The 17,139-nt window shown below is 31.2% G+C and overlaps 1 protein-coding gene across 2 annotated transcripts; it reads left to right on the forward strand.

Annotated features, from left to right (window-relative positions):
- Positions 1-1,497: 1,497 nt before the first annotated feature.
- LOC130801830 (nuclear transport factor 2-like) lies at positions 1,498-13,892 on the forward strand. Of its 2 annotated transcripts, none has more exons than XM_057665729.1 (9): positions 1,498-1,636; positions 3,948-4,203; positions 5,976-6,276; positions 6,380-6,606; positions 6,687-6,861; positions 9,900-10,030; positions 10,122-10,187; positions 12,820-12,883; positions 13,295-13,892. In XM_057665729.1, exons 2-9 carry the CDS (start codon positions 4,018-4,020, stop codon positions 13,519-13,521), a joined length of 1,377 nt encoding a protein of 458 aa, XP_057521712.1. In that variant the 5' UTR covers positions 1,498-1,636; positions 3,948-4,017; the 3' UTR covers positions 13,522-13,892. The 2 variants fall into 2 exon arrangements, with proteins under 2 accessions (XP_057521712.1, XP_057521713.1); XM_057665730.1 differs by lacking the exon at positions 1,498-1,636 and adding an exon at positions 1,677-1,861.
- Positions 13,893-17,139: the final 3,247 nt, after the last annotated feature.

Consider the following 17,139-nt stretch of genomic DNA (forward strand, 5'->3'; position numbering starts at 1 on the left):
TTAAAAAATTGCATCATAAGTTATGATTTTAGATTCACTTATTCGCAATCATTTTCCTTTTAGAATCAACCTTCATTCCTTTAATTTCTTATTGACTTGTTCACTAGTTTCCACTTCAAGCATAATATCACCAACAAAGAGCATATTCCAAAAAATCTTCATGAAATCGAGAGTCAATTGTCCAAATTTATTCGTAAAAGTATTCCTTGGAATATGCTCCTCACTGGCTTAAACGATCTTAACAACTAATATTTTATTTTTACTAAAAAACTGCAGTCTGCATAACAACTAACTTCAACAATTAATTAAATTTAAATAACTTATCAACCAATACAGTTTGTTAGTCATACAACCAAAAACTAGATCAATTGTCATTTGCCATGCCAAGTCGCCTTACCACATTACTCCCTCCATTTCTTGAACTTTTTCCTATTTATCATTTTCGGTTATTCCCTTTGTTGTTTCCATAAATACATTTTGGACATAATTAACCATATTCATTCTCATTTTAATATTTTAATAATGCTTATAATCCTCACATATTTTCCACTAACCTTATTTTAACATTTTTATATTGCTTAGAGTTTTCACAAATTTCAGAGGTAGTCTAAGTAAATAACAGTTATTTGTAATATTGACACATCACCCTTATGTGGAAGAATTTAATAGACTGAACTTTTAGGATTTTATTTTATCCTTTTTTGTTTTGTTTACTTTATTGGTATTTATTTTCTCTTTTTGTGGTGATTTACAAATCACGGTGATTGATTAGGAATTTCTACATATTTCTCGCTAACTTTATAAAAATATTTTTTAATAATTGTAGTGCTCATAATTTATTATTCAATAAAAAATATATTCACCATCTAAAAAATTATACTCCCTCCAATTCAGCACTATCGTCCAATTTGCTTTTTGGACACTATTCATCACTTACTCTTAATTTGTATTTTATTATTAATCTATAAGTTAAAACATAGTCAAGTGAGATTTTGTTTGATTCGTCTCAATGCAAAGATTATTCATATCAACTTTTCATAATTAAAAGCTATGCACAATTAGAGATATTAAAGATTAAAGATTGAATGAGTGTATTAGATAGAGTGCATAAAGCAAATGAGACATCAATAGTGAGTTGGAGGGAGTTGTATTTTCTTAATCACCGTGAATATTTCACCTAAAAACAACTTCACTAATTCTTAAATGAGACGTGAGACCATCTTTATTGGGCTGCCCAATACACATTTTTTGTCTTAAAGTGATTATTTATAACGTTAAAGTGATCACTTACAATTTTAAATAATTACTTTTTATAGTCTTAAAATGATAACTTATAACCTTTAAACAATCAGTTATGACTTTAAAATAATAAATTAAAAGTTAATTATATGAACTTGTTTTATAGTAAGACGGTCAAGGACGAGCTGAAACAACTTTTAAGAATTAGAATATTTAGCGGATACTTAAACCCATGCTCACTTAATAGAAGTAGTACTTTTAATAGTGAATTAGTGACTGATACAATACCTCTCCATCTTTCTGGACTACTACTAAAGTAATAGCACGCATCGCAGCCGCACCACTTTTCCCGTTTGCTTGTTCTTCACTTCTTCCGAACTTACACTTTTTGTTTCAGGTAATTTAGGTTTAGATCTCAAATTTCATGCCCAATTTCTTTTTCTTACAATTCCCATTTGTTTGTGTTCTGATGCGTTCTATATAAAATGCTCTTTTACCGAATGAATTTGTGCATTTCAATTCAATTATGTCATTGTCTTACCGCATTTTTATTGTAATCTACTAGTACTTGTTTCTGCATTTTACTCAACTCCTTTTAGGCTTTTATGTCTCAGCTTTTCTGGTGCGTTTTTCGTGCATCTTTAACTTATCCGATCATATAATAATGCTGATTAATACTCCCTTACTCTATTTTGATATGAATTTCAAGTTAGACCCATTTGATTTTTGAGGTTCAACTTTACTCTTTTTACTCTTATTCTCGTAGAAATGCTATGTAGCTTTATTGTATTTTCTTAATTTTTTTATAAAGAAATATATTTAGGGGTGTTTGATATGGGAACATAAAATGTAATGGAAAGGGAAATGGTAAAGAGGAGTAAGGGTAAGGATTGTAGTTATATATTGTTTGGTATAGCAATACAAGGGAAACACTTACTTGATAATAGAAACACTAACAAGAGTAGCAACAAAAAGGAAGATGACAACTACATAAATAAAGGCAATTTGTTACTTGATATAAATGGGTGGTAATTTATTTTATTACCATCAAAAAAGGGAGTCTTAGTATTAAAAAGTTTATGCCAAACACCCCCTTAAAGGGTAATCACCATTGAAAGCTAAGCATCAAAATCATGACGCTTATAGATAGGAAGGAGACAAAGGTGACATTTTTGCTTACTAAGGATACGTTTGGTCTGTTGAATAAGTTGAGTTTCTTTTGAATTTTTTCAAAAGTAAGTTTACTTCATATAAAATAAAACCTTTTTGGTTTCGATTATAGGGTAGGCCGAGGGAAGGAGGGGCTAGGTGTGAATTGAATCCAAGACCTTTCCTAAGCAAAGTTGTACTTGTTCCAACAGAACCCGGCTTTCAAAAAAGCTTAATTTATTGTAAAAGTTTTTGATGCAAAAACTTGTTACTTAAGCCACTATTAGGGGCAGTGGGGGATTCATGATATTAATTATGAGGTTTTTGAAATTAATTTTAAATAATCATATAAAAAAAAAAAAATTGGAGGGGCCAGTCCCCTTAATAGGTCCGCCACTGATTAGGGGTTCTTTTGAAAATAAGGTGAACTCAAAATCAAAATGGCTAACTCGTTTAGGTGTTGGTTTTTGAAAATTAGTTGAAATGATAAACTGTTTCAACTAATTTACCGGTGGCGTGAGTTTTTTCTGTTCACTTACTTTGTCCAAGTGTAATCTTCATATCGACGAATAATAATTGATGTGTAAGGATTAGACGCACAAATCGAAAAATAATTGATGTGTAAGAAGATGACATAAATTTTCTTGTGTGGATCCTTGATATCGGATATAGTAGGATATGGTTAGTTGTATCAATCATCAATTACTTTTCATATGCACCAAAGTATGTTAAAAATGAATAGTAAGATAGTAACACAAAGCTTGTGTTGAAAACATACTTATATCCTGTAATTATTACTCACTCACATGCTGATTATAATGGATTAATGTCTAACCTTCTTTAGTTGTTTTGCCTTTTCTTCCTGTTATAAATTATTGCTGTTCTATTTGTGTGGTTATACTATGTTCGTAATCTAGGTTGATTTTATGCACGAAGATAGAGAGAGAAGTTTGGTATGTATAATTTAGCATTATGGAATCATTTTTCAATGATGGCATCTTAGGTGGCATGTCATATTATGCTATGGTTGTTAGGTAGGATGATGTTGTAAATATATAGTAATGCGTTTCTCTGACTGGATTTTGGTCGTTTGTCAGAGAAGTTATCTCATTATAATTACGTGTGAAGATTAAAAGCTGTTATTTATTTACATGGCTGTTTTTCCAAATTCTCGTTTTCTCATAATAGCCTGTCTTTTGTATTTGCATTGCCAAGGTACATAGATCTTTATTGTTCTCCTTTAAGGATTTCTGGCTTTTACATTCTAAATAAGCATATCTTGTTGCTATATAGCTATTGGATTACATATGCTCTCCGGTATGTGGTAATGGGAAGTTACTTAAATTATATGTGTTGATAAGCATTTGATGCATGCCAACTCACCTGTACATTCCTATTAATACATTTTCCATAAAAACAGATTGGCATTTCCATAGGCAATTTCTTACTACCATATATTACCTATCATCTTATTTCTTGAATATCTTTAGTCTTATATCAGTAACATGATATTTTTGCTGATTCTTTTTTGTTTCATTTGGTTCATATTTATTGTGTAGGTTCATTCTTTTTTCCTTGGCCCAGACTGATTAAATTGTTTAGAAACTCTGGAAGTTATTTTTCAGCAGGATGGCCCTGCAGACAGCTGATCCTCCTGTTGCGCCAAGTGCACAAGTTGTTGCTAATGCTTTTGTTGAGCAGTACTACCATATTCTTCATCATTCCCCTGAGCTGGTATATAGATTCTACCAGGATTCAAGTGTTGTTAGTCGCCAGGATGAGAATGGCGAGATGACATCTGTGACAACGATGCAAGTTAGTACAATGATTTTGGTGCACTTTATATACATTTTTATATCATTAATTCCTCCTACTTTTGTTGCATTAGGTCAATGTGCTATTCATCTATAACTCTTGAATTTTTGCTTTTCTTTGTCTTTTGAGTATTTGTTGTTTGTGTTACAATCTAAATTATAATTTCTAGTGAAAAATTGGATTTTGACTAGTGTGACTCTTTGGCTATTACGCCGATAAAATAATACATAGTACATATATGGATCAATATCTTTCAAGGTGAGTGGTCGTTTAAGGGACTATTAAAATCAATTAGCAAGTTAGAAATCAAAATTCTATAGTATAAGTTAACCTTCATGCTATTCTCAACTAGAAACGGAGGAAACTCCACAAGTAAACTTTTTTTTTTTCTTCAAAAAAAGTAGATGGAGGGAAACAAGTGGTGGTGATGAGGAGAGGTTGTGTTGAAGGTGGAGGATGAGGGTATAACATTAGCAAATTTTTCCGTTAACTATTAAATGAGGAGAGGGAATGATTGGTGGATTGGTGGTATTAATTTTATTTTTTAAATGAGGGGTTGACAAAAAGCCATAATCGATAAAAGAGCAACCAGTGCGCTTGCTCCAGGTTGGATGGGTGCGTGCCAGGGTGGAGGTAAAGGTCACAGTGGGTGCAAACTGCAAACCCCATTGAGTCGCTTTAAATATTACATAATGTAATTTGTGCCCTGTAAACGCTATTAATTGATCTAGTTGAGTTGTTGCGGATTTGGTTAAAGCATTTGCTGTTCGTCACTAAGCGCACCCGTCAAGTGTTCAATTCTTTAACTAGCATTTTATTATTTTATTTCCATTAGCTTTTTAGCTTGTAGATCATGTTGTTCAACTTCTAAAAATATTTCTTCTGTGTTATTTTTTTCTTAGAAGTTATTTCTTTTGCTCTAATCATCTCCTAACATTTGTTTACGTAATGTCTTTCTATGTAACATAAAAATTTAAATTTAAATTTACATAGCTGTGTCAACATAGTGTATTTTGACATGGGTATCTTTGACACTTCATTTGGGACCAAAAGATCACTAAGAAAGCTACTCATTTTGTTTGAGTTCCAAATCCAAAGTAAAATAGTTGTCTTGCATAATGCAACTAACATTTTGTCACAAGGAACGCATTGATCAAAGTATAACTTAATTAAGGTTCTTATATTTGATTCATGTTGTCAAAGTGTGACCACATCATGTGTGGCAAGCTGAGTCAGTAATGAATGCTTCATTTCCGCCAAAAACCTTTGCTGCTTATTACAAGGCACTTCAAGTTAAATAATGTAATATTAGTGATCCTTTATTTTATATGTTTTAATGTTTTTCAACATTTTTTTAACATATATTATAGATGTAGTCATTAACTCCTACTTGATAGTAAAATAATGCAATAACGTTGCTTTGAAAAAGATGAATGTAGACCCTTAGACATTGGTCATAAGCTTAGGTCATTAATGGTGATTTATGTGTTTTAATATGGTATTGAATACTTAGGGTTGATTTTTTGTGTTTCTCTTATATAGCTATTTTTATCACCTTTTTGTTTGGGGGGCCTTGAGACACAAACCCTCAATTTGAGGCTACAAGAACTCTTGCATTGATTTGTTTTATTTCATGAAACCAATCCCATATCTTGGGATTAAGGATTCGACATTATTGTTGATCTTCATTTTGACATCAATTGACTTTTTCAGATGCTATAGTTATGTGAACGATAAGATTGACAAACAAATTTATGCTTAACCTTCTGTAGGGTATCAAAGCAAAGATTGTTTCACTAGATTACAAAAATTACAAGGCGGAGATAATGACTGCTGATGCTCAGGATTCATTCAAAGATGGGGTGATTGTCTTAGTGACCGGTTGTTTAACTGGAAAGGATAACTTACGGAAGAAATTTGCTCAATCATTTTTTCTTGCTCCTCAATCCAAGGGATATTTTGTCTTGAATGATGTATTTAGATATGTTGATGAAAGTGAAAGTTCAGAGACGAATATGGTGACTATTGCTAAAGTTGATGATTCTGGATCTGTTCCAGTAGTCGCAGAAATAGGTAGAATTTGTCGCTTCTTTTTTTTTCCCTCCATTTTCCCCAACATATTTATATTCTTGTTAACAAAAAAGTAACCATCGTTTCTTGTGTGAAATGTGAATAGAGCCTCTTCATGCCTATGATGCCTTGACCCAGAAGGTGGCTCCTCCAAATGAGAACAATCATGATGTTGAACAGTCTGCTCAAGCTGTTGAAAAGGAAATAACTTTACCTAGAGAAGATATGGTCCCTGAAAATTCTCAATCAACTGAAAACCATATTTCTGAAAGCACTGAATCAATACAAATATCTACCCAAGATGATGGTGCCAAGAATTCATATGCATCAATTGTGAGTTTGTGATTGAATATAGCTTTATGCTTGCCTTCTAAATAAAAAGTTATTCATTATGTTTATATGGTTATTTTCAGGTGAAAAAGGCAAAGGGTGATCCTGGTTCGACAAACGTTTATGTGCCTACTAATACGGTAAGATCAGCTCCCAGAGGAACTCAAAAGCAATCTTCTGGATCTGTGCCTTCAGCGTCAACTAGGGAATCTTCAGCACAGAATCAACCCCCTGAGAGTGCTACTGCTGAAGTAGAAGGTTTATATCTTCCTTACTTTAAAATTATGATTCCATCATTTATGTGGATAGCATAGTACTAATAATGGAACAATTTGCTCTATTCGAAAAAAAGTACTAATATCTAAACTTTGAGATCTGAGACAGAAAAAAGTGAGTACTTTTGAATTTAATCTGCATTGGAAAGTAAAAGGACATTCATATCTTTTAAACCATGCGTAGTAAAAAAAATTACTAGTTGATCTTTGGTGAACTCTAAGTTGACTTTTGAAAGAGGCCTATAGTTTGAAAATAAAATTTGGGAGGCCGTTGCAAAAGCTATGACTTATATTATAAGATTAGATTGACGAAACAATTTCAATTTTTGAACCTAACTATTGGAATTTGCGATCTAAAAGCACTACTTTTTTCTTAAGACACAAAGATACATTTAAAGAGTTTCCAAAGTGCAGTTATGCACTCGGTTGCTCAGGGACACAAGTTTAAAATGACATTCATATAGACTTCTTAAATTGTACTCCCTCCATTCTTTTTTGTTCTTCCCATTTACTTTTTGCACAATTTTTAAAGCAACGTTCGAGCTTCAATATCTCTAAATACGCATTATAAAAAATTATAAAAAATATATGATAAAAATATCTCACATGGATAATTTCATCATCTATATATGTCTTAAAAATCTTAATCAAATTTCTCTCTCCAAAATGGAATATTCTAAACGGCAAGAACATTAGGAAACGGAGGGAGTATTATTTTTTAGGGTAAATTAAATAGTTATTGAAAACGAAGATGATGCTTAGGAAATACACCTATGTAAATTGCAAGCTTAAATGATGTTTTCGTACATCATAAATAAATAAATGTGAATGGGAACATGTTTTAATATTGGGTAAACATGGTCATAGAAGAATCACATGTCACAAAGAATGCAAGGATACCAACAAAAATTTTTATTCAATGCTCTCCTTCTCCAACTGCCTCTCTCTTCCTCCGCGGAAAATTATTAAACGTTTAAGCACAGGTCTCCACCTTCAATCAGTTTGATGCTTATTTTCAGATCTAAGGTTTAGAAATCTTACAAGAGATTCTTCTTCCATGTGGTGATGTGTTTGGTTTTTCTTTGTCGATTCAGAACCATAGCCTGTCTCATAACCGGGGTCGAGACATATATGGACAGGATAAAGGCCGAGTCCAAGCTAGAGATATTTTATTTGTGACTTAAACTGGATCTGTTAGCATGTCCTGAAATCATATTTGGTTATTCAGGTCGAAGTTATACTTGGATCATGTTGCATACCAAGTAATTATGTAAACAGTATGATTCTGATGATGCAAATGAAGTCTTGCATATAATGGTGGATGAAATATGAGCTTATGAAAGATATATAGGTAGTACGAAATTTAACATGGGCTTTTCATTAAAGTGAAGAACAGAACACCATGTTATGGTTTGAATAGATAAAGCTTACCATGTAAAGTCAAAGATTGGATCAAATATAGGTACTCTTTATTCATGGATCTTTGTTAGACTTTGGTTAGATTTTGTTTCTTTGTGTTATATATACAATTCATCGATTAGGTAATTTTAGATCTCAGGATATTTAATAGGAGTTTAAAGTTTTGGTTTTATTTGGGCTACTAGATAATTCCCGTGCGATGCACGGTTTTTTTTATTTTATTGTTTTTGATTATTTTAAAAAAAAAGAAAGAAAATGAATTGTAAATTATTGGTTATTGATTTTCAATGAATTAATACTTGCATATAATTGCTAATATTTAATTCATTTTTAATTTTTAAAAATACTATTTATAAGTTATGTATGATGTTAAACAATGTTATTTTGATATTTTTTAATAACTAAGCATAACAAACTATGTTAAAAGTAAATTCTAATATAAATTAATTGTTTTGAATATATATTACAGTATTAAATTAACGGAAACATTTTAAATGATGATAACATTTACGTATAAAAAAATAATTTAAATAATTATACTAATATAAAATGTAAAATAGCTTGTCTTGTATGAGACTATATGAATGTTGATATGGATTCATGTAATTAGCGCAATTATCTTATTGATCACAATGAGATTGTAATTGACACTTTTTTATGAATAAAAAAACATTTAAAGTAATTATGTCTATTTAAATAAATAAAAAATAAAAGAAAATTAGAGTATAAACTTAAAGCAAATGTCAGATGATTGCAAAAATGAAGTTGTTTGCTTTACAAATGCAAATATTCATTTTCATCTTTGTCTGACCTTCAATCTTTATTCACCATTTTATCTCTCCTTTTATCTCTAGATACATTAGGTAGATTATTGAAAGGTTGATTGCGTTGACCGATTTCAATTGTGCATTTACATATCTTGATTAAATAAACCAATTCCAGTCTATTTAGGCATTGTTGAGAAAATTAACCAATTTCAATGTATTGATTATGATAATATTTATTAGGATAATCAATATTAACGAATACCAATGGAAAATCCAATTCCATTATATAATAGGATGACATCATCATCCTATATTGGAGTGAAAACTTTACTCCACAAGGTGACACCACATAAGTTTGGGAATATAATGATGTCAACGTCTTTTGTTTTAGTTATAGGTATAGATTTGATAACATTATATGAGAGATCTATAAAAAATTAATTTCCGAGGCCACATGATTAATAAACTTGATTGTATTGTGATCTTTTGGATTTTATTTTAGGTTTTGTTAAAGACCAACAAACACTTATTATGATTCCTGGTTATTAGACTTTTGAAATTTACATTAAACCCTTTACCACTTTGATCTTGGAGTATTTGTTAGGGTCTTACAGATCCATACAACATGATAAACAAGGAGTAACAAGGACAACTTGGTATGACTGATTCATTCAATTTTGTGCATCATAAACTCATAAGTGACCTTGTCATTTGTCACGCGTGCATCTGGGAGACTATGAGTGTAGATCTTGAATATACAAGTCTGTACAGTTAATATTTATCTTGGTTGTGAATGTTGACTTTTTCATAATTCTATTTCCTTACAAATATGCAGGTGATGCAATTGAAGGTCATTCCATTTACGTGCGCAATTTGCCAATCAATGTCACAGTTGCTGACCTGGAGCAAGAATTCAAGAGATTTGGTACAATAAAACAAGGTGGTGTACAAGTCAGATACAATAGGGTCAGTCGCTTTATCGCATCTGCTTGTTCTTTTTTCAAAATAGAGATAGTATGCTTATGTAGTGATTTTGTTTTATTTTCTGTGCAAACAGCAGCAGGGAACTTGTTATGGATTTGTTGAATTTCTTTCCGCAAGTTCAATGGAAAGTGCAATTCAGGTAAGTGTTAACAATCCTTCGATGGAATTCTAGTTTGTTGCAAAAAATTCCTTGTTTCTTTATCCATCCTGGATTACAGTAAACAAAAACAATAATGCGGGAGCCTTAATTCCAAAAGATTGGGCTCGCTACATGAACCAATATATCATTTCCAATGGTCGTCCACATGGATTACTGATGTTCAACCTGTAGTGTTTGACTTAAATTTTTTTGCGCTTTTATTTGTTTTATGAACTTCATTATGTTATATATTTTATATGCATCTTATTATAATTGTCATTGTCGCCTCATCATCCATCAATTGAAGTATATTACTGTCGATGAATGGTCAATTTCTTTACTCTCAGACTAATAAGAATGTACATGGTCATTGTTGCCTGCATTCATACATGAGAGACGTTTATTGAGGGCATAGTCATACGACTTCTATTGTTTTGAATGTCAAGCTTATACTGGAGCCTGTTGCATATTAGATGATATAATTATAATATATTGTAGAAACATACTACTACAAACGATTCTTCACTATGTGCCTGTTTCTCTTATCAATTTTTTGTGAATAATCATTTTATTTGTAATGAAGTGAATCATGCATCCTTGCGCCTAAAACCATACATTTTTGGATTTTACACCCTGGAATTAATGGAAATATGTCATTGAGTGTCCTGTCTAAAGAATTGAATCATACTTCCTTGCTCCTAAATGCCATATGTTGACTAGTTCCAAATTTTTCTCTCCATTATCAGTCCCTCTTTTTAATTGAAAAACTTTCCTTCTTCGTTCAGTTTGAATTGGTTATTATACTTTTATGGAAAGCTTTCTCTCTTTTTCTCTCCTTCTCTTGCAATACAAGGGTCCCATCTTTCATTACTCTTATCTCTCTATATCACAAGAGTATCCTTGGGCTACGTTCCCTCATGAGCCTGCACGTGAGGGTAGTGCCCTTCTAAAAAAATAGTGAGTTTGCTTGCTGCTAGAATCGAACTCGGACCTCAAGAATGGAATGCGTGCACACTCCCATCCTGAGCTAGGTGGATATCTTTAACCGTGATGTATTCGTTTAATTCTCAAGGAGCACATTCTTCCTTCACACAATACACATATTTAAATACCAAAGTTCATTTCCAAATTCCAAACCATTCTTCGCTAATCGCACAGATACAGTTACACTACATAGCAAATTTCCAAAGCTCTTGATGACCACCACATCTATCGACCTTGACGAACACCACATCCACTGCCGCCACGGTCCCCCACTACCTTTGCAACCTGCATTGCCCACCGGTTCACCACAACCCAATCCCACTTTTTTTGGTAAAATTCAAGAAAAAAGTTACGGGTTTTTATATAATAAATTGCAATTTAACTATGATCAATTATCAGTGACTATGGTCTTGGTTAATTGATTATCATGTAAATTTAATTTTGTTATTATGTAATTTTTTACTTTGATTAATAATCTAATCTCTAAAAGTCTAAATTTAGTATTGATTACCTTGTAAGTATAGAGTTTGCTTGAAGTATAGTTACAAATTCAAATATCATTGTTTTATATTGTCGCTTAATTTCCCGAAGGCTTCTTTTCTTCCATTATACTATGGTCTTTGTGCATATGATGTATTCTTTTATTATGTGATTATATGTGGTTAATTGATTTTTATAGATGAACAATAAGGATGTTAATTCATGAAAAAAATACTTCAAAAGAAATTTTTTTTCCCCAAAACCATGTTCTTCCCATCAAATGAAAAGTATTTTCACTAGAACTATCTTCTTTATTCTACAAACATTTAATTTTATATTATCCTTAAAAGTGATGTTATATATTTTAGGTGTGACTGGGGGTGAAAGTTCGGTGTATAGTTTGGACTTTTGGCTAAACCAAATTAGACCATATTTAATTTGATTTTCATTTTTTCAGTTCCAAACCTTATTTGTTCATACACCAAACCGCATCAAACCGTTTTTGTAAACATTAGACCGAATTCAAACTGCTAAGACTAGACTAATAGATCGAATTAAGTACTTTTGAACCGAATTGGCTAAAACTAGAAATTTTGGACCGAATAAAAAAATTCAGGCATAAAGTTTGATTTTATCAATGTTTAGAACTTGGATTTTTCTATCTTCATCAGCCCATATGCCTCAAAAGCCTTACAAAAGAAATTTGGGGATTGTGTTGTGGTATAAATAATGTCTAATTCAACGATTTTTGTCAATGTTTAGAACTTTGGATTTTTCTATTCCTAAGCCTAATTGGTCTGAGTATATAGTGACTAGTTTTGAGTTTTTGGGTTTGCATAACTGTTATTGTCACATAATTCACTAATCTCCTTGCGAATTGCAAATCAAAAAGCGAATTATGGTTATTTTTGGGCTACTTTAGGGTTATTTTGAGCGAATCGCGAATTCAAAACGCAAATTAACTGGCGAATTATGTTACACTATGTCCACGACATGTGCCATATAAATGTTTGTTTCTAAGTTGTTCTTATCAGTAAGGAGTTGTTTTGGATAATTTACTTCCATGATTGGATTAATCTTTTAAATAGACTGGGTTATTACAAATCCCAACTGTAATATGCTTACTTGTAATACTCTTTTCAATTAATTTAGTTTTAATACTCTACAGGCTTCTCCAATTGTGGTTGGAGGTCGACAAGCATTTGCTGAAATAAAAAAGACATCAACTCGAGGTGGGTGCTGCACACAACCCTCATTTTTTCCTTAGTTTTTACTCTTATTGTTGGTGTACATTGTTGCCATGTATTTGATTTGAAGTTGCTGAAGTAGAGAGATTCTGATATCTCTTTTGGCTATTGTTGAAGTCAGTCAGGGGCGGAGCAAATGTATACAATAATTTTTTCAGCCCTTTTTGTTTTACATTTTTCCTAATATTGGGGCTTAAAACAAGTACCTAAACTAAAGTATAGGTGATGTAGACTTAACATTTGAGGCTCCTTAATTTACGGGCCCTTGTACGGTTGGACTTGGACACCTTACGCATGTCCAGAATTACCCTTGATTAGTGATAGTCAGTACTTGTCTATAAAAAACAAGTGAAATCTTGAATCCTAGTTCTTATGCTAATTGCTTGTTATTTGCAGTTGACAGTGGGCGGGGCAGGTTTCCTTCAGGAAGGGGAGGATTTCGCGTTGATAATTTTAGGGGTCGCGGAGGTTACGGTGGTGGGGGCCGTGGTTTTGGTGGTCGAGGAGAATATTCCGGACGAGGACGAGGACAAGGAGCAGGCCGTGGTGGTGATGGTTATCAGCGAGGCAGGGGAAGAAGCGGACGTCACCCTGGGGGTTTTCGAACAAATGTCGATTCATGACACTGTCAGCTTCCAAGCCTTATATGACATGATTCTTTTTGACAATCCCTGCATAAATCAATATTAGGTGCTTTACTAAAAAAGTATTGGCCTCCGGGCAGCCGAGCTGATCAAAGTGAAGATGGCTTCGAAATCATACTAGAGTTCTAACTTCTAACACCTGATATGGAACCCAACTTATTTTCGTCGTATTTTAAACTATTTTTGCAGTATTTTCTGTTAGATCTTTCACAAATTTTCAGCAGTAATGTAAGTATGTAACTACAAGAGTTTTTTCCTCTTTTTTTTTTCAAACTCCTGTATGATTACTGGTACTAAGATTTTCATGGAATCACCAAAGCCTGTTAGCTGATAATATTTTAAGTTGTCAAGACTAGACATGTGCAATGGTCTGGGGTCCATATGGGTATAGATCTACCCGTAAGCTTTAAGCGGGTCCTCTATTGGCATAAATGGAGCGGATCGGATACGGGTTCTATTGGGACCCTAAATGGACCTCCCTTTTTTTTTTTTTCTTAATTATGTAAATACCTTGAAAATGGCATATAACCTATAGTCTTTCTCTTATTTGCCAAATTTTTATTTTGAAAATTATGAATGGTATCCCAAAGTTTTTGCACTTTATTAATGGTATTTTTCGATTATCAATTCAATGGTATCCTTGTGTTATTGAGTGTTTTACAATCGTAATTTTTTTAAAATTTTTCCGTCCAAAATCATCTAAAACCGTCAACTTTTTTTCTTTTCTTTTATTTTTCATTTTAAAACATTAAAAAAATAAAAAAAAGAAAAAAAAGTTAACGTTTTTGGATGGAAAAAATTAGAAAAGGTTATGGTTGTAAGACGTTTAATAACACGAGGGTACCATTGATAATCGAAAAAACTTGGAGGTATCATTGATAAGTGCAAAAACTTAGAGATATATTGGTAATTTTCTTTTTATTTTTGGATATGATTTTACTACTTTTATTATACGTTACCTCTCTTACTTTAAATCACTCAGTATTTGAACTCATTATAGTTAATATTTTAATTTTTGTGCCAAAAGTAAATGAGACTAAATGTTTAATCTTTGTGCCAAAAGTAAATAAGACTAAATGGATGAAACGGAAGGGTATAAAAGAAAGTATTTTTATCAATTAGCAATGATTCTTGGACACTTATTCTTTCATGAAGGTTGATCTTTACAGTAATGAAGATGGTAGTTTTAGCATTATCATATCAAGTAAATACAAAGCAATGTTCATTTCTTTAACCAGTGTATTCATTATTCTTATTTATTGATTGTGTTAAGAGCATTCTTCTCGAAACGAGCCATTTGAGCCCATTTTCCTTTTTTAAGAGTCCAACTTGGCCCGGCCTATCTTTCATTGAGACCAGCCCGACTCTAGTTAAGTTCGCCGTTTTAAAGTAATTGTCATCATCATCATCCTACCCAGTATATCCCGCGCATAGAGAACTAAGGTCAGAGTCTGGGGAGGGAAAGACGACGGCAAATCATACCTCTAAACTTAGAAAAAAAAAAAAAAAACAAAAATAGTCTTAGTCACCAAATTTAATCCCAAATTTTTATGATCCAAAATGAACCAAATTATTATGCATACTAACTTTCAATAATCTAAAATGGTTTAAACTTTAAATTATAGTTGAGTTATGCCTTTGTGATCCAAATCATTAAATGACTTGCCTATTGATCCAAATCATCAAATGACTTGCCTATTGTCTGTAATTGAGATGGTTTTAGTAAATAACGGTTATTTTTGAGGTTAATAAATTACCCTTATGTGTTAGGATTTGATAAGGTGAGAGTTTTATTATTTTAATTTATTCTTTTTGATTTTGTTTACTTTATTATTATTTTTCTTGTCTTTTTGTAGTAATTTACAAATCACGGTGATTAATTATGAATTTTTAGTCCGTAATTGGATGATCAAACATTTTATTCTTTTGAATTGTAACCACGAATCATGTCATGTTGTGCTGTCTATGTGTCGCGTTTATCATGTCTAGTGCCGAATAATGTTATATTTTGTCGTGTCGTGTCGTGCTTAACTATCCAAAAATAAGGATTATACACATCTCAAACCCACTTGTCACCGTCAATCATATCGACCAATAATTAACTTTTCCTTTAAAATTTTTGCCCTTAGCATTATATTTACTAAATGGTTGTATACCTATTATCTATTTATTTAAATGTTTAAACTTAAAACATATTTGTATTTCTATTTAATTGAACAATTATATATTTATATTTTATGCAATAATAATTTTATAATTATTTTGTAGCATATTGCACATTTTTTGAAAATGATGAGCTAAAATAAGGCCCCTGACCAATTTATTTGATAGATTTTCCAAATAAGTAACATTCAGTTGTATATTGCCTTTAATTTAGAGACCAATAATTAATTATTAAAATATTAATTTTTTCGTTTTTAAGAGATTGCACCACTAACAAAGATACATGTATTAAGTTATTAATAGAAATTACTAAATTGTGTGAATAAATTAAAATTGAGAGATAATAAAAAAAAATATGTTTAAATATTAAAAATAAAATCAAAATATTTTATAAAAAAAAAATATTGTAAAGTTAGAGTGACACATTGACTATTAATATAGTGCTCCTACTAAGTCTTACCCACTATGCTTATCTTTATTAAAAATCTAAAACAAACTTCCACTTTTCATTATTTAAATAATTATTTTTTCAAAATTTTCAATATCTTGAAAAAAGTAATTACAAGAATAATTTTTCTACATTAATTAATGGGAAAAACATTAGTTAGCATGGGTGTCAGAAATAGACCAAATTAGTCAACATCCTTGAAAAGTGTAGCAACCCCAACGTCCAACCTCAATATTATACTTTATCTATCCCAACATTTTATGTACATTGTTTACATTTGGTAAAGTAGAACTTTAATCTTTAATATTTTAATTATTTATAATTATAACTCATAGAAAATTAATACTTAATAAGATACGCAGTACCACAAATTAAATCATATTTCACATAATTATGATTTAATTCATATTTTCATTAAAAATAAATCAAATTAAAACAAATTAGTACAAATAAAGCTATAATTTTAAGACAGAGGTAGGTAGTATTCCTCCATTCTCTAGTGTTCTTCTTGTTTAGAATATTTCACTTCGAAGAACGAGAGATTTAATTAACATTTTTGAGACATATATAGAAAATAAAATATATTCATGTCACATCGTTAGATTCGTCTTAATATATACTTCCTCTGTTCTGAAATACTCGCTACATAAAACATAACGGTACTATTCATCTTCAAGCTTATTTTATATACTGTGACTAATGTGTAAGAAAAAATATAATTAAATGGAATCTTGTTTGAATCGTCTACTCGCATACTTTCATTATATCAAACTTTTGTAATTTTTAGATAATAATAGTTAGAGGTATACGTAATGATTACACATTGAATTGCATAAAAAGTAATATGTAGCAAGTATGATGGAACGGAGAAAGTACTTTTTTATTATATATATTTTTATAATTTTTTATGATTCGTATTTAGAGGTCTTGAAACTAAAATTTTACTATAAAACTATGCGAAAAGTAAATAAGAACAACTAAAAATA

This window comes from Amaranthus tricolor, chromosome 15 (assembly GCF_026212465.1).
Source record: "Amaranthus tricolor cultivar Red isolate AtriRed21 chromosome 15, ASM2621246v1, whole genome shotgun sequence".
Lineage (NCBI taxonomy): Eukaryota > Viridiplantae > Streptophyta > Magnoliopsida > Caryophyllales > Amaranthaceae > Amaranthus > Amaranthus tricolor.